Source organism: Pochonia chlamydosporia, chromosome 4 (assembly GCF_001653235.2).
Source record: "Pochonia chlamydosporia 170 chromosome 4, whole genome shotgun sequence".
NCBI lineage: Eukaryota > Fungi > Ascomycota > Sordariomycetes > Hypocreales > Clavicipitaceae > Pochonia > Pochonia chlamydosporia.
Window position 1 is genome coordinate 3022426 of NC_035793.1, and position 25473 is coordinate 3047898.

At 49.5% G+C, this 25473-nt stretch overlaps 7 protein-coding genes across 7 annotated transcripts; 5 read left to right on the plus strand and 2 right to left on the minus strand.

Moving 5' to 3' along the window:
* Window positions 1-1698: 1698 nt before the first annotated feature.
* Window positions 1699-5676, plus strand: VFPPC_08335 (non-ribosomal peptide synthetase-like protein; the record flags this gene model as incomplete). Its single annotated transcript, XM_018287062.1, has 1 exon — window positions 1699-5676. One exon carries the CDS (start codon window positions 1699-1701, stop codon window positions 5674-5676), a length of 3978 nt encoding a protein of 1325 aa, XP_018143910.1.
* Window positions 5677-8935: 3259 nt separating this feature from the next.
* Window positions 8936-12098, plus strand: VFPPC_08336 (fungal specific transcription factor domain-containing protein; the record flags this gene model as incomplete). The annotated part of the gene is made up of 5 exons (XM_018287063.1): window positions 8936-9079; window positions 10228-10680; window positions 10737-11056; window positions 11133-11474; window positions 11540-12098. 5 exons carry the CDS (start codon window positions 8936-8938, stop codon window positions 12096-12098), a joined length of 1818 nt encoding a protein of 605 aa, XP_018143911.1.
* Window positions 12099-14357: 2259 nt separating this feature from the next.
* Window positions 14358-16536, plus strand: VFPPC_08337 (Zn(2)-C6 fungal-type DNA-binding domain-containing protein; the record flags this gene model as incomplete). Its single annotated transcript, XM_018287064.1, has 5 exons — window positions 14358-14675; window positions 14736-15104; window positions 15160-15485; window positions 15543-15893; window positions 15948-16536. The coding sequence occupies 5 exons, from the start codon at window positions 14358-14360 to the stop codon at window positions 16534-16536; spliced, it is 1953 nt and encodes a 650-aa protein (XP_018143912.1).
* Window positions 16537-17303: 767 nt separating this feature from the next.
* Window positions 17304-18520, minus strand: VFPPC_08338 (SET domain-containing protein; the record flags this gene model as incomplete). The annotated part of the gene is made up of 2 exons (XM_018287065.1): window positions 17304-18299; window positions 18359-18520. 2 exons carry the CDS (start codon window positions 18518-18520, stop codon window positions 17304-17306), a joined length of 1158 nt encoding a protein of 385 aa, XP_018143913.1.
* A 429-nt stretch (window positions 18521-18949) lies between these two features.
* On the plus strand, window positions 18950-19799 carry VFPPC_08339 (hypothetical protein; the record flags this gene model as incomplete). Its single annotated transcript, XM_018287066.1, has 3 exons — window positions 18950-19194; window positions 19260-19595; window positions 19655-19799. 3 exons carry the CDS (start codon window positions 18950-18952, stop codon window positions 19797-19799), a joined length of 726 nt encoding a protein of 241 aa, XP_018143914.1.
* A 795-nt stretch (window positions 19800-20594) lies between these two features.
* VFPPC_14385 (hypothetical protein) lies at window positions 20595-22199 on the minus strand (the record flags this gene model as incomplete). Its single annotated transcript, XM_018292154.1, has 1 exon — window positions 20595-22199. One exon carries the CDS (start codon window positions 22197-22199, stop codon window positions 20595-20597), a length of 1605 nt encoding a protein of 534 aa, XP_018143915.1.
* Window positions 22200-23443: 1244 nt separating this feature from the next.
* On the plus strand, window positions 23444-24385 carry VFPPC_08340 (hypothetical protein; the record flags this gene model as incomplete). Its single annotated transcript, XM_018287067.1, has 1 exon — window positions 23444-24385. The coding sequence occupies one exon, from the start codon at window positions 23444-23446 to the stop codon at window positions 24383-24385; it is 942 nt and encodes a 313-aa protein (XP_018143916.1).
* Window positions 24386-25473: the final 1088 nt, after the last annotated feature.

The following is a 25473-nucleotide window of genomic DNA, read 5'->3' on the forward strand; positions in this document are numbered from 1 at the left end:
CCCAGACTCTCGATATGATGGAGGTTACCCACGAGTAACCATGGTAGCCCCCGCAGCGGCACAGAAAGATCCTGAGAAGTGCGCAGAAGAGTTTGTCAGTTCAGCCTCAGACTCCTTGTCATTCTGGCTGACGCGGCTTTGTAATTGAGCGAGCCGCTCCCGTTGCCACTTCTGTGAGGGCGGAAAGCCGTCCAACTGCCACTCGGAACCTAGCTACTGGAGTGGCTTGCGTCTGTATATTCCTCACAAGCGCTAATGCACATCATCTCGGACTCTGAACAACTCGGCCTCTCCACCTGCTGCACAGACAGGTTCTCCCACGGCCACTGCTGCGTGTAACATAGGTGTACGGCTCACGCGGTGCGGGCGCAAAGGTGGCTCAGCCGCCATAATCGGTGCCGATTCGGAAGCTGCCCTGACGTGAGGCGGGTCGTAGGACGGGAACCGCCGAGTCTCAAGTACTATAATTGTTCCTGCGGCATTTTATATCCGAGCGGAAAGTCTCACCTACGCTCAGGTGCGGCAGGCGTCTCACGATATTGCTGTTCTGACCCACCGTGTGCTCTCCCACATGCAGCCCGGAGGATAATTTAACCTTTTGTTATTGTCTTTTCAGCTTATGGTGTACCCTGTAGAACTAACGACCGCCACTATAGCCCGCTCACATCTTTATCTGTTGTCAATTGGGTGCCACCATGTTCTCACCGTCTCCGCCCGTCTTGGCCATGTGGCGGCGGACCTGGCTGCGAAATGTAACCTGGCCGTTCTTCTTGTTCAGGTCAATGCCATGATCTCTCTCCCTCATCCAAGTCCAAACCCTGGCCCCCAAAGTTGAAAAGTTCCAAAGATCTGGACATGGATTTGTTTCACGTGCCGGTTACCCGTTCTTCGTTGGTTATAGGTAGGGAGAGCCCTAGAGCGGCTCGAAAGCGCTCACGTTGGCGATGTTTGATTACAAACGGCTGGATCTCGCATCTCAATATTCAAACCAATTCGAAATATATGCATGTCAGTATTTCCTTCCTGGGCGACATAGTTATGACAAGGTCTTATGATTTGTGGAATTATAATATTAATATCGGATGCAGTGTTACAGCACGTAATGCAAACGTAGAAGTGGCATAATACATTCATACAAACAAACGATGTAACCCACTCGTTTGGAAACGCAGTAAGCCTTCAAGCTCAACCCCTTAACGTCCAAATCCACAGAACGACTTCAAGTTGCATAAACTGATATTGAGTGGCCCTGGACTGCGGTTCCTAGTACGCCATGGCCTGAGAAAACCCCATTCAATCACGAAAGGCAAGTGATATCAAACGCCTTCTAAGCATCTCACACCGGCAGTGTGGGAAGGTGGTGAGCACATGGCAATATAGCTGTGGTCAGATCCAAGATTAGCAACACAGGATAATACAATTGCATATATATATATATATATATGTATGTATGTAGCAGCTAGCGAGATGTATTTAATTCGGTCAACTCCGTCAATAATAACAGAAACATATTGGCAGACAAACTATTTCGATTTTGAACTATACACCCCCATCTTACCCATTCTGATATTCATTCGTTGCGGAGCTAGCATCTGAGTCCTGGAGCATACCACTTGCAATAAATCTCTTGATGGTAGCCCTTGATGACTAGTTACTCCTATGTAATCATCGCACAAAGATAATCACAGCCAAGCAGTCATGATCCAAGGTCAACAACCACTGCTCGCGGCTGGTGTCGCACACTCGGTCTCTGAGTTGGCAATATATCCGTTTGAGGAACCAGCAGCGTCTCGAACTCTGGTAGACGTACTATATTCGACCATTTTGAAGCATCCCACTTCCCTTGCAGTCGACAATGGCAAGACTCGGCTTAGCTACAGCGAGCTGGCTGACCGGATAGCTATCCAGATTGAGGACTTACGGTCCATGGGCGTTGGAGTCGGCGACCGTGTCGGCGTGCGGCTGAGCTCTGGATCGATAGAGCTCTACGTGAGCATTCTGTCCGTGTTGGCAGCGGGTGCCGCATACGTTCCGGTTGATGTGGATGATCCAGATGACCGGGCTGATCTTGTGTGGGCCGAAGCTGGGGTTTGCGTTGTGCTCACAGACAATGGCATGATTCCTCAGTTTAAGGCTGCCACTGGTCAACAACACCGTCCTCGCCCAGAAGATGATGCCTGGATCATCTTCACATCAGGCTCGACTGGGAAGCCGAAAGGAGTGGCAGTGAGCCATCGCAGTGCAGCGGCATTCGTCGATGCCGAAGCACAACTATTCCTGCCAAGTAATCACAATCCCCTAGCACCGGGTGATCGTGTTCTTGCAGGACTTTCAGTGGCGTTTGACGCCTCGTGTGAGGAGATGTGGCTAGCTTGGCGGCACGGCGCGTGTCTAGTTCCGGCACCAAGGTCGTTAGTCAAGGCCGGGGCCGATCTGGGTGCATTTCTCATAGCGCAGCGCATTTCGGTAGTGTCCACGGTGCCAACACTCGCTGCTCTCTGGCCGATTGAAGCATTGAGCGCTCTTCGTCTGTTGATTCTCGGCGGCGAAGCCTGTCCTCCGGAGCTAGCAACCCGTCTCTCCGGTGCCGTGAGTGGGCCAGTGTGGAATACCTACGGCCCCACCGAGGCCACTGTTGTTTCTTGCGCGGCCCCACTTGTGGCCGGAGAAACGGTGCGCATCGGCCTGCCGTTGAAAGGCTGGAGACTCGCCGTCATCGGATCAGATGGTTGTCCCGTGCGATGGGGTGACGTCGGTGAATTGGTTATCGGTGGTGTTGGAATGGCCCGATACCTTGACAGGGAGAAGGACAGGGCCAAGTTTACCCCAACTTCTTTTTTTGATGGCGAGCGAATGTACCGGAGTGGCGATCTCGTCCGAGCGGAGCGTGATGGACTGCTTTTCGTTGGGCGTGATGATGAGCAGATCAAGCTCGGTGGACGACGAATTGAGTTGGGCGAGATCGATGCGGCTCTAATGACTCTCCCTGGTGTCAACGCTGCTGCTAGCGCTATTCGCCATAGTGAGACCGGGATACAGATTCTTGTGGGATACGTTGTCCGGAATGGCGCTGCGCATGCCACGACTACAACTGACCGAGAATTGCTTCTACGCGTACTTCCCGCCACACTCGTGCCGATGCTTATCACGGTCGATGACCTGCCAATACGGACATCAGGCAAGGTAGACCGTAAAGCACTGCCCTGGCCGCCACTTGAGTCATCTACTGGCAAACAAGAAGGCGACTTGCCGCCTCACAGCACCGCGGCGTGGCTTGCCGAGCAGTGGCGGCGTTTGCTCGGTATGCCCGCCTCAATGGACTCCAACTTTTTCCATCTTGGCGGCACCAGTCTTGCTGCAGCTCAGCTCGTGTCACAGGTGCGACAGCGATGCCAAACGCTTTCGGTTGCTGATGTTTACGAGAATCCAGAATTAAAATCCATGGCGGCTCGTGTCGACGAGCTCTCCGGGACCGAAAACACTGGCAGCGAATATTTACCGACGGCTCGCTGGGTGCTGTTGACACAGAGCCTGGTTCAGTTCGGGGTGATTGTGGCACTGCTCAGCTTCGAAGGGCTCCGCTGGCTCATTGCGATAGGTCTCACGAAGAAGTTCTTTGCCATACGTCTTGACGCTACTAGCTGGGCTGCAAGGTACGCGATGCCATGGTGGTTGATCATTGTTGGCTGGGTAGTATTAATCACCATGCCTGGCCGCCTGCTCACGACTGCAGGAGTTGTACGACTCATCACCATAGGCATCCGACCCGGCATCTACCGCCGGGGAGGTGCTGTACACTTGCGATTATGGGCAGCAGAGCGCTTCGTGGCACAGAACCGCATTGCCCCCATAGCTGGCACTCAGTGGTGTCGTCGCTATGCTAGGCTGTTGGGCTGTCGTGTCGGTGCTGATGCGCAGATCCATGGGCTCCCTCCAGTAACAGGTCTTGCCGCCTTTGGGGACGGGTGCGCAGTTGAACCTGAGGCTGATATAGCTGGATGGTGGCTCGATGGTGATAGACTTCACATTGGTACCATAACCATCGGACATGGTGCAAGAGTTGGTACCCGTTCCACGCTTTTGCCCAACACATTGCTGGAGCCTTTCGCTGATGTCCAGCCCGGCATCAGTGTCCAGGGAACGGTAAGAGGGCCAGAATCTCATGACCGTGATTCCAACTCATCCATGGACGACTCGGAGATTATGGGGGAGAGCTTCTGGACAGGGCCTCGGTACACGGTGACCTTGCTGCTGCTGGACTTTTCACCCATCATTATGATCGCGCCTGTATTGGGGCTCACTCCTGCGCTCGTCCAAAACTACAACAACTTTAGAAGTCTGATCCTAGCGCTGATCGAGATGACACTTCCAGGTGCCATTCTGGGAATCTTGTTGTCCGCCACAATCAATATATCTCTGGTCAGACTATTGAGTCTCGCAATCCGTCCTGGTGTACACTCGTGGCACAGCACCGCAGCATGGGCGAGTTGGCTAACGCATGGTATAATGATGGAGCTACGCAGTTCCTTATTCCCCATTTATGCCAGTCTATTTACTCCAACATGGCTACGTCTGCTAGGAGCTACCATGGGTAGCTCTGTAGAGTCGTCTACCGTGGTTCCCATCCCGTCACTGTTATCAGTTCGAGATGGTGGGTTTCTTGCGGATGATGTGCTGCTATCCCCTGCTGAGCTTAGAGCCGGCCGTATTCGACTGGGACCCTCCCTCGTAGGGGTAAGAGCCTTTGTCGGTAACTCAGCAATAGTCGATCCAGACGTCGAAGTATCTGACGGCTCTTTGATTGGTGTGCTCAGCACGGCACCAGATACTGAAAAGATGGAATCTGGCTCATCCTGGTTAGGCAGGCCTCCCATGTCACTCCCTCGACGAAACGAAGCACCAGCTGATGAGACTTTGACCTTTAAACCACCCCTACGCTTGCGGGTGGCCAGAGCACTAGTCGAATCATGTCGACTATTTCCCCTTCTGATCTCCGCAATGTTGGCAACGCTGGTTGGAGTTGGCATGTTGTTCTTCATAGATACGTTCGGTAATTGCTGGGCTATTCTAGGCGCCGGCGGGCTGCTCGTTGCCGCAGGTATAGCTAGCGGTATCATCACCATCGTGGCCAAGTGGCTATTGACGCCGGTCATTGCCCCGGGAAAGCAGCGTCCGCTGTGGAGCTCCTTTGTCTGGCGCAACGAACTAGCTGATACTTTCATACAGTCGCTGGCCCTTCCGTGGCTTCTCAGAATGTGTTATGGTACTCCAATATTACCAATGTGGATGCGTTTATTAGGAGCTACGATTGGCCGTGGCGTGTGGTTGGAAAGTCACCTGCTTCCTGAAGCTGAACTCATCCAGCTTGACGATGGAGTTACAATTAATCGCGGGTGTGTGTTGCAAACACACTTATTCCACGACCGGCTAATGCGACTGGATAAAGTCCATCTGGAGCGAGGAGCCACACTTGGGCCCTATGCTATTACGTTGCCTGGCAGCACCATCGGCTCAGGAACGACTATCGCACCGACTTCACTTGTCATGCGTGGTGAGCACATCCCAGCAGGTACTCGCTGGAAAGGGAACCCAGTTCGGCCTTGGTCTGATGAGGAAAAAGTCACTGGGAGTTCAGCTGAAAGTTCTGACAGGGAGAATATGCCTTGCCCAGTATGACAATGTAGGAAGCAGCTGCCTTATCAAAACATGCTCCTTGGTGTCTGGTTTTATCTGGGAATGGAGTATTGAAATTCTGTTTGGCTCGCTAGAGAAGTGAGGGGGGCCTCGACAAATGCCAGAAGAACAGTTGGCAAATAAGAAAGAAATTATTAACAAAAATTATTCGAAGGGAGCATGAGTGTGTTTTAAATTTCTGGACAAAGGAATTAAAATTTCTAAGTATGTGGTACTAATATAAATCCTACTACTTCTCCAAGTGCTAGCAGGATGTCTCAGATTAATGTTGGTGTTTGCACCACCAACTAGTCGCATATCCATCATTCCAATGAAATTGTGGTGTTCTGAGGCTCATTTTATACAACTTCGTATAGATCTCATTTTCTTTATCCCTTCTTTTTGCGATACGCATGAATAAAAGCTGAAATCATCTAATTGCCCCGTTTCCATATGCCTTCAAATGTCCAAAGCTTCTAAAGCTATGGCGAGCAGCGCGCCCTGAACCTGGCAAAACAGAGGAACGGTTAGACCACATTAGCCGGTTAATTTTATGGACTTATTGCTACACAGGAGGGCGATTTAAATTGTCTCTAAGAGGTTTTTGCTGGCAATACTTCCCATAGTGGGTTATCAAAGGTGAGGTTCATGTTCAGTCACACTATCTAGGTACCTAAGTACCTAGGTAGTTAGCCACACAACTTCGTATTTCACAAAGTCTTTCCAAGTTCCGGTTTCGGACAATTCAACCTTGTCTTTATATACGCCTTCTAGCAGTATTCAGGACACATACGACCATAGCCGCTAGCTAAGCTTAGGATCCCGTCCGATCTCCCGTAATAACCTGGCGAGCGCTAGATTAGTAGTTGGGTCGGTGACGACCAGCGAATACCTGGTGTTGTATGTTTTTTTTTTGGTCTTGCTATAAATGTTATTCTTTTTTATTTTGTTGCTGTTGTTGCTGCTGTGTATAGTTCGTGAAATGTTGGTGTATTTTAGAAACCTTGTGATCCGCATGAAGAGTGTCATGAAACTGGCACACTGGAGAGGAACATGGTCTGTTAAGTTAAATATCAGAATCTTTACGTTACATGGTCTAAACAGCAATAGAAGAGATCAGTTTTTGCAAAAGGACTCATTATCATACCCACACACTCCTACAGTATGGAGCTTCTCCTAGTTACAAGAAAAAGAAAAATAATTCACCATTTTTGGAAGCTGTGATGAATGGTCACAATAATACTATTGAAATAATGCTGAAGCAAGGAAAGGTCGACATTTGAAGTCAACGGTTCTTGTGGTCGCAGGGCATTCGGGTTAACGAACGGTGACATGTTGAAGCTCCTATGAGAATATTAAGGGCCACAGGGATAATCCAAAATTGGGGCAAGACTCCATGATATCATGATGGTATTTGGCTGGAGCAATGCTGCCTGCTGTGATGCCGCCTGTCTTCGGCATGACAAGGCTCTTTACGACTCTGGAGGATAGTTTCCTAAGAAATTGACGTGGCGGTTAGTTTGCCACCAAAAGGGAAAGCTTATCTGATTCAGAGAGATAGCATAGGTTATCTTCAATTGGTAATAGTATTGAAGCATTTGGTGAAGGAAAGGTTCCAGAAAAATTGACCTTGGGGCAGCATCGTGCTGCATGTTGGAAAAGTCATACTCAGCGGCCGCAGATCCCCTTCTGAGTATTTTCGTGTCGAATACAGTCCCTACGAAAATATATTTGCTACTGAAAAATAAATTGCCATTGAATCACACGGTATGGAGTTGCACTTCATGGGCTATTGTGTTTGTAGTGACTACATTTGTCATAGATCTTGCCTTTTGTGATGCAGCTCAGATCATCCTTCTAGAATAAAGCGGGTACCAAACCTTGCTGTTGAATGTTGAGCATCTGCGACATGTTGAAAGGTGTCCAAGCTAAAGCTGTTGACCGCATGAACTCTTTCATTGTCCATGAACAACTTGGAATGTTTTTAATGCTAATTTTAGTACCCTTCTCATAATATGAAAGTCGATTTTTAATTTTGGCCAATGCTAAGTTTATGAAACGGGAGCGCCCACAGTAAGGGCGGTAGAATTACAACTTCCAATTGATCGTACACCCAAGTAAACGGTTTTTGTGGTGCACGATTTCCCCACGAAGTTCTTCGCAGGGTAGGTAGCTACCAAATGGTTTTTTTTTTTTTTTAAGTAGAGGACAACGTATGGTACTGCCAGACCGTTAATTGGAATTATGGCGCCGTTAGCTAAGCGACAGTACTAATGTCCAAGTGTCGTAGTAAGTGAGAGCGGAGCCCAAACGAAATATGGTAATTGTGTGCAAAGGATGAAGTTTAGATCAAATGATATCTGAGTACCAACGTGATGAGTACTTGCATGAAACTCTAGGGGGGGGAGTAGTTTGCCCCAAGACACTGTGAAGCTTCATCTGCATATGGACCAATCAAAAGCCGCGAAACGCTCGGATAAAGGTTCCATCCCATCCAGCCAATCAGAGCTCTGTAGGAGCAGCCTCTTATTCCCATCAGTGCCAGTTGAACTTCAACCTCTCGTGATAATAACATGATGGGCCCAGCCGTAGCTACAGTTCCTTCATATTCTATGAATGCCTCATCTTCGTTGTTTTCGAAGAAATACTTCGTGGCTGATGCCCCATCGTTATCAAACCCGCCTAGCAACGAGCCTCGATGTCGAATCGCGCGACTGCCGCTGCTCATGGGAGCAATCTGGGACTTGCAATGTTGCTTTTGATAGGAGCATGACCAGAATTTGAGTGGAGAGGAAGCCGAATAGCTTCATCATGTCGCGCAGAGCTGGCACCTAGACATCCCATGATGTTGCATCCTTTGTCAGGTGGCAAAGAACACCAGGGCTGGACTCCCGACCGCGACGAACTCTACAGGGTGGATTCCAATCTTCTGGGAAATTTGGGACGATGGATCACGATAATTCCAGCAGATGAAGTAGGATACCAAGGTGCGTCAGTTAAGCCGGCTGCTTGTGTCCTAGTGCACTTTGCTTCGACCACAGCCCGCCAGAGCAAGGGGTGCTCCTGCTCGGTCGGTATCACTCTACACGATCTGCCTATCAATGGGCCACGGGTTCCGTTCGATTTAATCTAGAGTCACGGGAGCCGTTGTGACTGGTCCTTGAGATTTGCGAATTCTAGTCGGAAACTTGACTCGAAGCAGGCCAACCGGTGCTCTGACGACTCACAGACAATGAAAAATTTGCAGCAACAAGATACCAGAATGACGACCTATACGAAGGAAATATTTGCGGAAAATGCGCAGGAGGGCAGATACCTGGATATAAAATCAAAACATGATCAACCGGATCTGCAAGTACGGGGCGGCAAAATGGGTGGCGCCGGAAGTGCTGCAAACTTGGTGACGGTGAACCGCCGCTGGGCTACTTGTGCACATACCATATGGATTCCGTCCGCTACGTCCTCCTTTTCCCTCCAACCGCGATTCTGGCACCGAATAGGCAACATTGCAGTCAACGTGGCTCATCCAGGCTGTTGTGTTTAGCCGTCAGTGGGGTGTGTGCTACTCAATGGTGCTGCGATCCACGCGCATATCCTATGTGGAAACACCGGGATGCCCACTACTCGTTTTTAATGAATCACAAATGCTCAAAACGCGTCGGATTTTGAGGTTTGTCGACGGCCGATAGGGTAATTATCGATCAGAGCGCCACCAAGGCCCAACAGCGCCGACGACCACGACGAACCATTTCTTGCGGGTTGAAATGGCTTCAAACATTGCTGTTCCGTTGGTTCTATGATGGGCGACTACCAATGTGGCTATAGTAGCGCACCCAGGCTGTGGTGCGGTGCTAACAAAGACTCATCCGAGCAGCCACCATCGCCTTGGGCACTGTATCAATCAATCAATCCGTGGTGCCCCACCATGTGGTGATGAGAAATTTTTGCCAATACCAGAGCCGCCTCTTTGCTTCATCTCATACCAATCCAGGCATTACATTAGTCTGACGTCAGAAGTCGATCAGTCTATTATTGTTCGTCTCAAAGATTCCAACTACCAGGCCGCCGCCTATCACCAGATTACAAAGCAAAAATCAGGGTCTTGAGTTGCGATATCTTCGGATATGGGAGTATTTTGGTCCGAAGCGAAACAATGCACAAGGCTCTGCGCCAAGCCGTTTCGTACCACAAGCATTTAATCGACAGCCATACGGCTCCGTGCCGCGGATCACAACCCGGTTTCTTGCGCGTTTTGCCCTTGTTTGGCGATACTATTCATGGCTTCACGTTTTCGACCATTGCTGCCAGCTCAGTCTCCCCGGCAATCTAACAATCCCGAAGTTCCGGACGTGGAACAAGAGCGACGTCCTGTTTTGGTCGCATGCTCAGCTTGTCAAAAGGCAAAAACAAAGGTGGATTTTAGCTCTCGCCCATTTCGCGATATACGAGCATAGTATTAAAGCTCTGTATTTCTAGTGTAGTGGCGACCGACCCATCTGCTACAGATGCGGCACCAGAAACATTCCTTGTGAATATGATGCTGAACCTAATCAGACTCGCGCTTCCTCGAGACGAGCCGCTGGTGAGCAGCTTCGTGAGCTCTTCAACTACCTACAGACGAGATCATGGAACGAAGCGGTGGGAATTTTAAGGCGTATCCGAGAAACGGCAGACCCTTTGGAGGTTGTCCGCCTTGTTAGGGATGGCGATCTTCTGTTACTCCACGCTGGGCCAGAGGAAAAGCAGATGGTGTCTGTAGAGCCACAAAGCCCTTCCCAACACCCAAGCCGACTAATCCCCATCACAACCTCGCCTTGGACTACTGTTACTGACAGTAGTACCCTTAAACGCCTTATCAGCATATTCTTCGAAAAAGACCAGCGATTTCTCATGTCATTCATTGATAGGGATATGTTCCTCAAGGATATGCAAGCTGGCCCGCAGTCGTCTCAGAATGGATGGTTTTGCTCCGTGCTATTAGTCAATGCTATTTGCGCCTTTACAGTGGTATGTGAATTGTATTGGTACTCAAATTGCCTGCTTGTCTAATCATGATTGCTTAGCGCTATTATGCCACAACCTTTGCAACCAACCCAACACATAAAGGTGACCTAGGGGAGGCATTCTTTTCTGAATCGAAACGGCTGCTCGACTTGGAGGCTGGGAAACCCTCACTCCCAACTGCGCAGGCACTCCTCATCATGTTCTCGTACTGTTCCATAATGGGTCGCGACCGAGCGGGAAATCTGTTTCGCGCCGCAGGTTACGAAATGATGAAGCGTGTAATGCCAAGAGTTAATGCGGCACTTTCGAACAACACTCATGCGCCCGAAAAGCGTCGAGCCATTTTAAAAGCCCTTTGGGGGATGTTCTGTTTTGACAGGTCAGCTTGGCAAAGTCTTTATCATTTCTTCTATTTCCACCATATTTTCGCATCGTAAACACTCACATGACTACAGTGTATGTTCCTCAGTCTATTTGCGGCCATCGCTATTTTCTACACCAGAGATACCTCATTTGTACGAGTTAGTCGATAGGATGGAGCATTCCCAGAGTGAATCTGGCGAGGGAGGGTCAGGCAAGGCGCGGATAGGGTCCGAAAGGGATGATTTGACACTAAAGTATGCTTGTGATTTATCCGAAATCTTCAACAAGGCCATGCTAAGGCCTCGCCTTAACGGACCTGGAGCTAGCAGTTCACAACTAGCGCAGCTTTACGACGAGTTGCAGATGCTGCAAGCCAAGTTACCCAAGGAACAAGGATACAAGGAGACTCACCACTACGAACATTGCCACTTATGGTAAGTAGCATACTGTAACCGTCTCCTATCATATTCACTAGCAGTGCCCTCATATCGCAATACAGGGCGTATCACCACGTAGTGGCTGCCAACATCGCGCGACTCGTTCAGAATCACGACACGCAAATGCTCTCCGAGGAGCACGCCCCTGCGGACAATTTTGTTGGCCACTGCCAAGGCATCATACAGAATATTGATCGCCATCTTTATCGGCACCCTTCCGAACGCGACGGCTCCCTGACTATCCTTTATTTCGCCTACACATGCACAACGGCGCTGCTCGATTATGTCAACACCTCAGTTTCGGCGTCGCAGACATTTACACGAGCTTGCCAAATAATTCACGAGGCAAAGGTATATCCGCTATCAAACCTTCTTCTTGAAGGACTGGCAGCTGTTGCACATCAAATTAGTGTACAGCTACCAGATGACACGGCGCCCTACTTCAGTAATATCCCCACGGACGAACTGGAGCATGGGGATATTGCTCTTGGCTTCGCCGTGCCCATACGCTACCAACTTTCCAAATTGTTAAGCGATGAAGAATTGGATTTCGATCCAGAAGGTTTAGGGATCGAACTGGGTGATGTAATTGCGCGAAGTAGAGCAAATCGCAGAATATGAGATGAAATACATCCATGTGGCATCCCTGATGCACTGCTACTATGACCATTTTTCTGTGCCGCCACCCGACATGATAACCGACATGGAAACTTCAGCTACGCTTCCCGTGCGGCGAGATGTTTCCGTGAATATGGCCCAAGTGCTAGGTTGTGGACATCACAGAGGAGAGGCGATAAATGAGAGTTTGCGGGGTTCATCATGACACCAATCAGTGGCGGAGGAGGCTTTCCCGGTTGATGTCGCCCAGTATGTAATTGGATCAGGCATGATTTCTCGATATCCTGAGCCAATAGAGAAAGCTGGAGGACTTCCGTGCTAATCTCGCTACATAATTCGTTCGTCGACGGCGTAATTTGTCCGGCTCGTCCATCTAGATATCCATCATAGAGTCGGCACATTTTTTGGACTCGAGTTATCTACAACTCAAGAACTTCAAACTGGCGTTGGACCTGGATGAAGTGCGTTGAAGCGCCCATACTTCTTTACACAGCGAACCATCACCACATTGCCCGGCTATCAAGAATACTCCGTAACGAAGCAAGGACGGGGCTCACGTGGGTGAGTTGCCTCTTGGATGTTTGTTTTATACTAATCGTTGATCGCTTCGATAAGTGCTCTGAGTACGACATGAGGGATGGAGGGTACTTGACAGAAAGCCGCAGAGACTAATTCTCGCCTAACTCTAGCATACCTTTGACCTCAACCTGCAACCACCACAAACACCCTGGTCCAGACTGGTTTAGTCTAATGTATGGAAACGGCTTCTAAACAGGCCCCTGCCATGTCGACATCACCATCTGGAAGGTAGCTTGCTACAGCCGGTGGCCGGCTGCATAGGACCGGACGGGCAGCGGGATTTGGTTTAATGTTGAGCTGTAGACTCGGAAGCATTACTAACGTTCGCTAAAGCTCCAAGCGACCACCTCCTGCCCCGTGTCGCCGCCGACTGGTATTTGTGGCCAGACTTAGCTCTGTCTATATCCAAGAGCCCTGATTGAGCAAAAATTGCCCGAGTGCGAGGCTCTTCGTCAAGGGCAATTGCCGATGATTGAAAACGCCGACATGCCGTGGCGGGATAGCTCAAGCAGAGTCACAGAGAGCTGTTTCCGCTTTAAAGTTGAGTAGGACGCTGAATATGCAGCGCGGGGGTACGTATGAATCGTCCAACTGGCTGGCTATTGGTGTTGCGACCATTCTGCTGGACACATGAAGGCAAAATATGGGGACAATTTCGAAAGGGACCTGATTCCGTTGACCCAGGATTTCGTCTGCGGTGCGATACAATTCTTTGTTAGGTGTGGCATCCTCAAAGTTCCGTCTTGGATTCGGACTACCTTGGTGGTGACATCTGAGAATATGAGGAACTCACAAAATTCTCTATGCCCGACACACTTCGATACACAAGCGCGCCTTTGAGAAAAGGATGACAAATTACAGTTCGCCTATTCGAGAGACGGAGCTCATAAGAACATCTCTTGAGAAAGTAAGCGGAGCGACGCCCGCAATACCTGCTGTTTTCTCGTTTCGACCGACATTTCTAGCCCGACTTTTGTCCTGTGATTTCTTTCTTTCTTTCTTTCTTTCATTTTTTTTTATTTATGCCGAAAGCCCTCTCTAGCTTTGGAATGGCCAAGCCTGTCAACACCTCGGCAGTGTCGGCAATGTTGGCTTGTCGTTCAGAAGCATTGATGCCCTTTTGAATTATTGGCCTTTACTTTTGCCGGTCGCTGTGCTCGTCGCCGTGTGCTGTTCCTCTTCAAACAGTACGTAGTCACAAAATGAGCACATGGCTCGGCGGTCGAGTACCCCATCAGCGCCAGGTGACGCCACATTCTACCCAACCGAGTTTTGCAATAATCCGTTGACTGGACGGCCAATAAATGCTGCATCGCTCGGATGATGCATCGAAGCACCCGTCTACGTTCTTCAACGATTTGACTGTCATGCATAAAAGATACCGAGACATCCTGCCGCTTCCCGATACGTCCAAGGTAGAAAGGCAGGCTGAGGCCGAATCTTCCGAGCCTGCCAAGCGGAAACGCCACGCGACGGTAATGGCATGTAATAGTTGCAGGGCCAAAAAGACAGGTGTATGTGATGGCTTGTGAAGCTTCTCCTAGCCAGAATACGATTCTTTTTAGATGCTAAGAGATAAACTAATCGTTAAGTCAGTGTGATGGCCATCGGCCGGCTTGCGGGCCTTGTGTCGCACGAGGTACAAATTGCACTTACACCTCTAACGTCGCCGAAACGCCTGCCATGGCAAAGAAGCGGGAGATCGAGGCACTAAGGGAAGAGAATAGCAGGCTCGCCGCAATCATGGATAGGTTAAGATTAGCACCAGAAACAGAAGCAATAGCTGCACTCCGCGAGCTGCGACAGACAACTACAGCAGAGGACCCAGCAAGCTTCCTACCGTATTCTGTACAAGCCCCCTTTACGTTACCATTAGCATCAGTCAGTGCTCCAACTCAAGGGAGTATCGAGTTTGAGCTGATGATTCGTCATGCTATTGCCTATCCCACGCTGGCGCCACTGGACGCGGCAGCTACTGGCGATCTATCTCGATCCATGGATGTGCGCGGCAAGCCGCATGCTATTGGGCTTAGGTATTATTTCATCTGACCCGATATTTAGAGGGAGTGGGAATTGCATGAGCTAAAGACCGTGTTCTGCTACAGTCTGAACCCGCCAACGGCATCCACAATGTCGGAACCCGAAACCAGTCAGCCGATCGTTTCGCCTGCACCGAGCTGGAACGAACCACATGGTGAAGTAAAGTCGACGGCCTACTGCGATGCGCGGCTAGACCTATTAAATATCAGCTTTTGGAGTAGGCTAGTTATTACCAGGGAGCTGGCTGCAACGTTGATATCCCTATATCTCGAGACGGATCATCCCACGCTTGGACTTTTCGATGCCAACCTATTTCTGGTTGATCTTATTGACTGTCGCACTCGTTACTGTTCTCAGCTTCTTGTTTCTGCTATTCTTTCGTGGGCATGTGTGAGTTAAATGTCCCTCTGCGGCACTAGACGGAAAGATTGCTAATAGCATTCAGCATGCGTACAGTACTTTTGATCCACAGGCAACTGCACTTGGCGAAGCGTGTTTCAATGAAGCCGATTCTTTGTGGAAGGTGGAACAAAGTTTTGACTCGCTGCCTACTGTCGCCGCTGCCCAGCTTCTCAGCCTCTCGAGCATATATAATGGACATAACGGGGGTATTCCATACTTAAATCTAGGCATCGAAATGGCTCAACGAATGGGTCTGTTCGGACTTCCAAACCTTGCGATGGTTGACCCGTCGGTTGAAGAGGGTCGAAAGCCAGATGACTGGACGATGGCAAAGTCGCACACTGCTTGGGGCGTGTACAACTGGATTGTGTAAATTACTTCAGCTTGGACGATGCCGACAGCAATCAATATCTAACATGAATGCAGTATGCGGTCTTTAATGTTTCAAGAGGAGGAGCCAGCGGCGAGATATCCGCCAAATACTGATCCGCCTGGCAAAGGTGTCCATCTCACCTCGAACAATTGGACTGGGGCCGCAACACATCCACCAAGCTTGCCATACTACATGGGCAGAACATTTCCAGCCACCTGCGAATTTTGGTTGCTCACTCGCGAGTGGACAACGGTCTACTATGTGTCTGGCAGGATGCCTATTCGGGATCGTGTGTCTCTGCACTTTGCACGTGGGATATTTCAGAGGCTGCTGGCTTGGTCCGACAAGCTGCACACGATGCTGGTGAGGGGAGACAAAAGCTCCCACCATAGCATCATCTTTCAGTAGGCGCAAATCCCATTACCTGTAAATGAAACGCCAGCTCACGATTTACACAGAATCTGGTTCCACGTCTCCATACTTCAGCTGTTCCGACCCTTTGCGCGACCGGCCGCTGCCGCAACTGACCTCCTCATCCAAGATGACTTTGCAGTGGCCGTATTCACGGCCTCTCTAAATCAACTTAAACATCTTACAACCATGTTCCACTCTACATACCCATGTGCACAGTACGCTGCGTTCTGGCACGTCGCGCCATTGCATATTGCAAATGCCGTACTGCAAAACACCAGTGACCCCTACTGGTGGCCATACTTTATGCTCTGCCTGGACAGCTATGCAGATCTATACGGCGCATTTCGCGTCGCCGGGGCTATTAATAAGAGCCTCTTGTCGATTGCCCTTCGCTTAAAAGTCATCACCCCATCGAAAGCCCAGGCCCTCATGGCGCAAGTCGATGAAAAGGGGATTCACCACAGTCATGACCAAAGCATCAGCGCAAGTTTCATTGTTGATCTCGACTTGGCCGATGTGGATCCTCTGGCCGCGCAGCTAATGAGCCTAAGTAACTCGTTTGATGATATGGCCTTGTTTGGAGAGTTTACGGAACTTGAGACGGAGGCCCTCGTTGCGGGGGAAGACAGCTGAGGAGTAGCTGGGGCGAGGAGGCTATGACCGTGGAGGATATGCCCGACGGTATGTGAATAGGCAGTCTGCAGATAAATCATGGAATCATGGTGTTTTAGTATGCTAGCGTGGTATTTTACACCCTTTCCGCTGTTTGTGCTTGCTGCCTCTCTGGGCGTGAGCTTCCCTCGTGCCTAGCTTCTCATATATTTCGATATTATCTCCAAATGTTACGCTTATGTTTGTGTGCAATTTCGACCTGATGAGCACATTATGTTCTCGTTTCTGACTAGCACAGCCAATCTATATGGACTTTTTGGTTTCACCGGCGAGACTATAGCTGGTGCCGGGAGATGAACCACCATGTGACGTTTGTTGACTCTCACGTATGCATTGGCACGGATTGTTTTCTCCTTAAATCTAATCGAATGGAATGTGGGATGCTCAAAGTGAAGCGATTCCTTTACGAATGACGGTTATTTCCTCGTTGAAACGGGGGAAGCGTACAACTTGTTGAAACGAATTTAGTGATGCCGTATAGATCGTCGCCTCAACCTCTATGTAGCTGCCTGGACCGGAGGCGAGGCAATGTCAATGTTGCAGCATTCACCGATTCATCTCAGTTAGGAAGTAATGACAAAGCGACAGACATCTGTCGCTGCAAGCTAGCGTTGTCCAGAGGTTTTCACCAAGGAGTGGCATTCGATTGAATCAAGCTATGAAAGATCTCATCGAAGTTCGTAAGCTCCAATACAAGAAAAAAAAAAACAGACATACTAATAGGCCGATCATGATCTATCTAACACTTCAATCGACTGCTTCAAAATCGCTTCAATTTGATCCCACCGTTGCACAAGGACTGCTCGTTGGGAAGCGGTACCGGCACCAGAAGTCGATATAGCTCTTCTTGTGCTTTTGATTCGATTTAGCAGCTCTGCAAGCAGCGATGACAGCAATGCATCAGTACCCGACGGGGTGTTTTGCGAATCTAGGCCCCCATCAGATTCCGTTGCCGCGCCATTAAGCAGCTGATGCAATGCTGCCTTGGTCCTGTCGCATGGTTTTGAGTCAGCAGATAGCATAAAATTACCCAGCACCCCCTTTCCATCCAGTGAAGCCTTCTGTTCGCCGCTGAGCTTAGGGGGTATCACATCATCCAAGGATACAAGGTCGGCTGAATTATCTGGCAGCACAAACCCGTACTCCGCAAGCAGGAAATCGTTGGAATGACGTCCATATGAGGTGCAGACCTCTTCGCCTTCCACGTACTCGCGATCTGCAGTTATGGTGTAGCTTCCGGAGAGCGAATAGGATACGGAACATCCAGTGGCCGCGTGGTTGAACAAGTCTGCCACCGGTAGCAAAGCTAATCGATCATGCCAAGGGTACGGTAGAGTCTGAGGAGTCTCGTAGTAGAAGGCCCTCGTACTAACGAGGAACCAAGCATATAAATAATCCTGCATATTTGTATCCGGAAAGCCGATCTTGAACTGTTCCCAATCTCGGCGAAACGTGGCTTGTTGCTTTGCTAAGAGGGTTTTGGCTTCTACGGGAAGTAGTTCCTGTAGACTTTTTGACCAGAAGTATGGCACCTGTTCTTGGAAATCTGCTAGCTTTGGTACCAGTTTGCCCCAGTGCGTCGCCTTGGGAGGATTAAATAAAAGATCTGCCGCTAGGAGGCCATGTATAGATGCGTCCTGAGGCAGCTTGGAACTAATTGTCTTGGAGACAGTACTTAAACTCCGGATAGTTTTGATAGGCACAGTCATAATAACGTCTCCTTCCTGCTGCACAGTTAGCTGACGCTTGGTGAGGTATACGACATCGCGGTGAACTTGGGCACCTGTAGCTTGCGGATTGCCACCATTCCAAAGCCATGCTCTGCCGTCTCCTTGGGTTCAATGCCATCAAGTTTCACTCCTTCGCCGGCCGCCCAGCGAACCAGACTCTCAGCCATATCCATGGCTGCATGTTGGGATTGCTCTTTAGCCGGTAACTGGGTCATGATGCTCGTGCCGGCATTACCATTTAAGGGCGACAATTCAGAACTGCGTCGCTAACCAAAACGACGGGAAATACGCTCACAGGTCACCGTGTGGTATTCCTCGGTTGCACCGCATGGTAATGGCTTCACTCAGAGCCTCACATAGAGGTTTGCTACATTGGCTGACGTAAAGAGAGACGCGGGAAGAGGAGATGGAGGTTGGTGTTCTAGACTCCAGCTACACAAGGGCCCGTGACAAAAACAAGCAAGATATTGCCAGCCATCTTTGTAATATTGAGTGCCAACATTTCGGCCCGTGAATGCCACAATGTGGTTTCTGCGCATTGGCTGACTAATCATGTCTGCAGCTGTGCTGTTCAAAACTTTCCAACAATGAATTCGACACAGGCGACAACACCGCATTTGAACCTTGACGGATGTGCCTTCTAAATGACAGAACAAAACCAAAGTCCCTCAACCCCTGATGGGCTAATCAATACATCCAAGGGCAGGGAATACTGGGAAAACACGGCAGGAGATGTCGATGGGATGCTCGGTGGCATTCCCACTTGCGGTGGCTTCTCGTCGATTAGCAAAATTGACCTTCAAGGCTCACGAGCGTTCTTAGCAAGGTTTGGGATTGGCACCAAGAATGACCGTCGCACACTTACCAATGTGCTTGAAGGTGGCGCAGGGTTAGTATGATTACTCTTAGCTTTCATGTAGTATGCTGTAAACTTACACTCTGACTTTGCGACAGGATTGGAAGAGTGACAGAAGGCTTGCTTCTTCGGGTTTCTGAACATGTTGACATCATTGAGCCCATTTCAAAATTCACAAGCTCCTTACAAGACAAACAAGGAGTGCGAGACATCTTCAACGTTGGATTAGAAGACTGGCAGCCCAGCATTGGACAACAGTACGACCTCATCTGGCTGCAATGGTGTTTGGGTCATCTTACGGATGAGCAGCTCTTGCGATTTTTAGTCCTCAGCAAGACGGTCCTTAACCCTACTACTGGCTTAATTGTTGTGAAGGAGAACCTGAGCACCGGAGAGACGGACCTTTTTGACGGCACAGATAGCACCGTTACAAGGTAAGTTGGAAGGTTGCGCTGTCGATACTAATGTCGGAAGGGGTCTAACACACATCCAGGAAAGATAGCAGCTTCTGTAAAATTTTTGAAGAGGCGGGTTTAACTATCGTCAAGACTGAGCTTCAGAGAGGGCTGCCAGAGCGGTCGCCCCGACGGCTACTTCCTGTGAAAATGTACGCTTTGCGGCCAAAGGATCAGGATTGAGCGCCAATGTCCTCTTTTACGAGAGGGAATACGTTTGGCGTAAGTAGAAGGTGGCTGGTCGCGCTAGATTGGAACAAGGAACACCAAATTCCCTACTTGCTCACGACACATAAAGATGCAACAAGCTGTCTTACATTGCGGTCAAAGTACGGGTTTGTTGGGCGTTCCGCAGGAAGAGGCAGGTGATCAGACAGGCGAAGCATTTGGCGAACTAGTTGGCAGGTATTCGCCGCTAAAGGTGTGAATGGGAGAAAGTAATTGCGCTGGGGTACTTCGAGCCGAACGAAAGTAGAATCGGCCAACCACTGACTCCGGTAAAGCGCTTTATCGGATTACCTGATGAAGGATGTCACGATACTAGCTGCGTCGCTGCGGAGTGGGACATGGTATGCTCCGACATGGAGTTAGCTGCTTGTGAGCTACGAACCCCGTCTAGTTAATTATGGTATTTGTAACTCCGCAGACTCCGAGCAGAAACAGGAGTGGCCGGGTTGTGCGGCGAATACAACTTCTTCCGTACAACCGCAAACCTCATCACTTTTAAGCTTATAGCCCGTCTATGATTGGAACGCAAACCTAACAGGGCAACCTACGTCATGTGTCTGTCAAGCCGCAAGGCTATATGTAGTTATTCACCTCTTCTTTACCATGTTGCCTAAACTTGGACCATAGTCTAGTCGACTTACACCACAGCGATATGCGAGCAGTATTGACCACAGAAATTTAGCACGTAGCCATACCTCGGGGGGGAACAGACAGCGTTTGCCAAACTACTGCTCCAATGCGACCACCATATCATACTACACGTCTTGCCGTGGATTGAGGCCCTTTCCCAGTTCCAGGAGGTCGAAACCCGCCCCAGTAATTCTTCCCTCCACGCTCATCCGACGAATTACTACACCGAGGATGAAAGTAGTCCTCCTCCGCCCCAAACGGCCACATGGGGATGATGCAGACCTCGTCGACGCCACAACCAGAACATTGCTTAAAGCGAGCCCAGCCAAGGAACTTCATTAAAGACTGCAGTTTCTCGATAGCCGCCTGCAGAGACGAGCCGCGAGTCTGCAACAAGGGAGTTAATAGCTCGCGAACCTCAAAAAGAGTCGTGCAAATTTCTGCATTGACTCCCTTGAACGCTTCAAGTACAAGGTGGTCGGGTTCTGATTCCAGAGTCACCCCGTGCAAGTAAAAGTTTGTGCAGCGGCTGATGGCATCTGATACGGATTCATCTGTGCTAGAATAGTCGATGAAGAGGTCCACGAGGAAGCTGACTTCCGCTGCCATTGAGTCCACTGACGTGATGAAATTCACCATGTAGTCGAGCCTGTCGGCATATCGACTGACAATCATGTCGGATATGCCTTGCCAGTTTACTGAGCGAGCAGACTTTGCTTTGCGGCTCTCGACTATCGCTTTCAAGTATTCTTTGATGGCAAATAATTCGCCGTCCGTAGTGTTAGAAAGTCGAGGCAAATCAGGCCGCGTCTCATCCGGATTAGTCAAATTGACGGGGAAGAAAAAGGCAGACACCATGGACGAGTAGTCGATGATGGTTCGCGAAGACCCTATGTCGAAATATCTCGCTGCAACGCCACGGAGATATTCGAAGTTCTGAATGCTCCTCCATTGATCACCGTCTCGGCTGGCAGGGTCGGGACGTTGAAGCGCCTGTATCTGTTCCAGGCCGTCGGTGAAATTGCATTGAATAATCTCAAATCCAGCTTCCATCCGTATAATTCCCTGTAAGCCCCATTCCTTGCAAAGGCCGCAGAGGTCTATCGCTCGTTGCCGCTCATTCATAGGCCCTCCGCCGGCTTGGGCTCGGATCCGTCCAGCCTCTCCGTACGACCTGTCGCCACGAAGTAGATAATCCTGCGTGTCCAGGGTTCCCATGGTAGTTTTCCCTCCGCTCATGCCGTCGACGTAGAGGAATTGCAGCGGTCGAGTGGTTCTATATACATGCAGCCAACCACCGTCATTGTGAGCCGATTGCATCTTGCTGCCCATCACATTCTGTTGATTAGGAGAATCTCCAAACATTCGGCTGTGAGGAGGCTTCTTATGTCCTGGCGGAGCATGAGGTGTCTTGTGGCCTCGTGCGAATCCTTCTGCGTGCTCGATTTCATATGCTAGCCAATCGGGCTCCGAAGGAGTTTGTGGTTGGTTGTTTCCGTGGTGAAGGGGAACGCCTTCGGGAACTGTTGCTAAGAAGATAGACATTCCATTGTGGTGAACTGACGATCCCCATTGTCGCATTGCATCGTGGATTGCATTGAAGATGTCAGGTGAGCGACGGCGTGCAATGTCTTTGCTGGGTTTGAACTTGTCGTCCTCGTGGTGATGTGCCCATGTAAGGTGGGTAATTGCGCATAGCAAAACGAGAATTGAAAATAAAACCATACTGTCAATGACACGGCCCAAGACAGGAGAAGAATAGAAAGCGGGGAATTTGCAAGTTTTTGACGGGCATCGTGCTGATTTTAATGCTCGGAGAAGCTGATGTAGCGCCGAGATATGGAGACAGATCAGATCTGATAAGATGAACACGCGTCCAGGGTGTTACTCGATTGCACAATTGTGGAGCATTCTAACAAGGCTTCTGTCCAACTCTTACAGCTTACGCTACAGAAAAGATGGATAAATGTTGAGAATACGGGAGAGTCGCAAGGGCGAGGGATCAAATGCAGTGCTACAAGATCATGTTGGCTGCGCTGGGGCCACAGATGCATCGTCTCAAAAAAGAGGGTGTTGCCCGTGGCACAATTGACACGATGCCGACTCACTTATAGACTTGCGAGGCTGTTTTGTTTGCCTTAAAAGCACTTGGAAAACGAGTGTATACCAACTATGGTTGAGCTTGCACAGGGACAATGGAGTCGGACTGACAACGAGACATAAGCGGGCTTCATGTGTGGTAAAATTTGGACAACCGACGGAGACGTTTCCAGGTTCTAAGAAGGTGTATGCATTCTTTGTAGCCTTTAATGTCCTGAAGCAAGGTACAGCCACATAAATTTAAGCCTCAAGGAGCAGCATGTGTCGGAGAAGAGCCGCGATTATCCACTGCTACACTCAGTGCTTGCATTTCGGAAATCGCAGTTGACCGTATTTTTATTCGAATGGCATTTTTTCAGGTAACACATGGTTCCTAGAAAATGCAAAAAATAATGGCAGTATAAGTCATTGTAGTGCAGCATGTCAAAAGATTAGGGGCTACATTGACAGTATCGCGACAGTGCAGCACTCATTTGCTGCCACAGTAGGCATTCCCAGCACCATGCACAACCAGGCGCCAATTCTTGTTTTTATTTCACAGCTTTCCCCTGGATAAGTCAAATTTAGAGCTTCTCCTGACCATTTGGTCACATATTACTCCGTATTGCTCACGTTCCACCAACGAGCGTCCAAGTTAGCCGCCGAAAGTGAGGCGAGCATGCATGCACGGGATGAGATGAGACGTTTGCCGCCCAACATTTGAACATTGAACGGGCTGACTCACAAGGCCAGTCACAACTGACCTCCCCCTTTTTGCCCTTTGACTCTTCCCTTTGCCTACCTTGGTGCTTTGCTTTCTTTTCTGTTGAATCTCCAGATTGAACATTCGAGAATTATGTCTTCTCTCAAGACTACCTTACCGAAAGACAATGAAGCTCACGTTTATCGACATCGCCGACGTCCAGAGCGACATAGACCAGAATGCGCTGGCAATCCATTTCAATACCAGCTTTCACACAGCCAAAGAAGCGCCAGATCTTCCCGTGCCCTCGAATGAGCCAACATCTTTCAGTCAATGGGCACCCTTCATACTACGATCTCGTGGGCTTCCGGAAAGTGCACTTCAAATCGTCACACTCACGCGGTCCCAGATGAACACCGTGGTGCTAGCAGCAAGGGCGTCAATCAACACCCGCCAGCTAAGCTTATCATACGCAGAAGACTTGCGTGAAGAAGTCAACCCTTCTTTCGAGAAGCTAATATTTCCAACGGAGGGTCTCTTCATGCGTCTCGGAGCATGTTCGCCCAAGGACGGCACCGAGACGACACCAGGCAAAGCGTCGCTACACTCTGTCGACGACATCATGCTACGACTGACCACATCGCAGAGAGCGTGGAGTGCGCTAACCAACATTCTCAATACGGACGCCAATCATGCGTGCATCTATTTCCTGCCGTTTGACAAAAGAATGCGGACCGAGGCAGAGTATCGTGTGTTTTGTATGCCTAGCTCGCTTAGGATTACTGCCGTCAGCCAGTACAAGTGGCATAAACGTTGGATTTTTGCACAAGGAACAAAAGAAGAGATGGAAGAGACGGCGCTCAAGATTCTTGACGGCATTGAGAAAATACACGCGCAGATTGTTGGTCGCTTGCATGACGCTGGCGAGGGGGAGTTGCTCGAGGATCTCCAGCGGCAGGGCTTCACGTTTGATGTGTTGCACATCGATGACAAGAACTTCATGTTGATTGAGCTAAACACTTTTGGTGTGAGGAGCCAGTGTGGCTCGTGTTTGTTTCAGTGGGTGAAGGATCGGGACACGATTTATGGGGTGTCGTCGAAGGAGGTTGAGTTTCGAGTTGCGAGGTAGAGATGGAGATGTTTCGTTTCTGGAGGCAAAAGGCGACAATGGAGACGGACATTGAACTTGGCGACAATCAAACCACGGCAATGCCAACGCAAAAAATGTCAGTCACTGGGAATGTGGTATGGTGGTCCGTCCCATCAGATGGATCATCTTGAGCCACACTCCCCCTTCGGGCCTGACGACTCGGACAGAACGAAACACAATGCTGAATGAACTCCCGACCACACGACGACAAAAATTCCCCACGTCTTCGATCAAAAACATCTGGCAAAACGTTGTTATCTCTCGCGGTTATAAGTGATTGTTGCTATGCACCTAGTACATACGACCATACCTATCAGACAATATGGGATCCCGTCCGCTCTCCCTTAATCAAGCTGGTAAGGGGCAGATTAGTAGTTGGGTCGGTGACGACCAGCGAACACCGGCTGTTGTATGTCTTTTTTTGGCCTTCTTTTTTTTTTGAACTGGCCAGAAGCTAAACTCAAGAAGGTCTGGCTCTCGTACAACTGGATCCACTGGAAGACTTCGATGTTATTTGTCGGGGCTTTTTACCTGCAAATGTAGACATGGAGGGATTTGCTCTATTTTTGGAGGATGTGGTGTCTGGTCTGATTTTGGAGGACAGGAAACGGAGACTTTATGTCGGTGTGGGAGGATTATGGCCAGCTGCTGTACTTGGGTCGGGTGTGGTATTTTACGTGGCCAACATGAAGAACTAATTAGGTGAATTGGTCAATAGATGCCGCCGCCACCAGTGCTACAATTATGTCTCAAGTTCTGCGTAGTAGACACTCCAAATGTCCCCTCAGCCGCCTTGCAATGTTTGGCCCATGACAAAGACAGTGTGGAACAATTGACCACAAAACACAATCTCCCCACGTCTACAACCACAAGCATCAGGCAAAGATACTTATTCTTTGCGACCATAATATATTGCTGCTATGAACCTAGTACATTGAACCGTACTTACCAGACAATATGGGACCCCGTCCAGGTCTTCTTTTTGGATTAGAATCCTCCAGTCTCAGAGGTCCTCGCTTGCAATTGTAGAGGTTACACCCTCACTTCCTGCAGGGACTCTAACCATC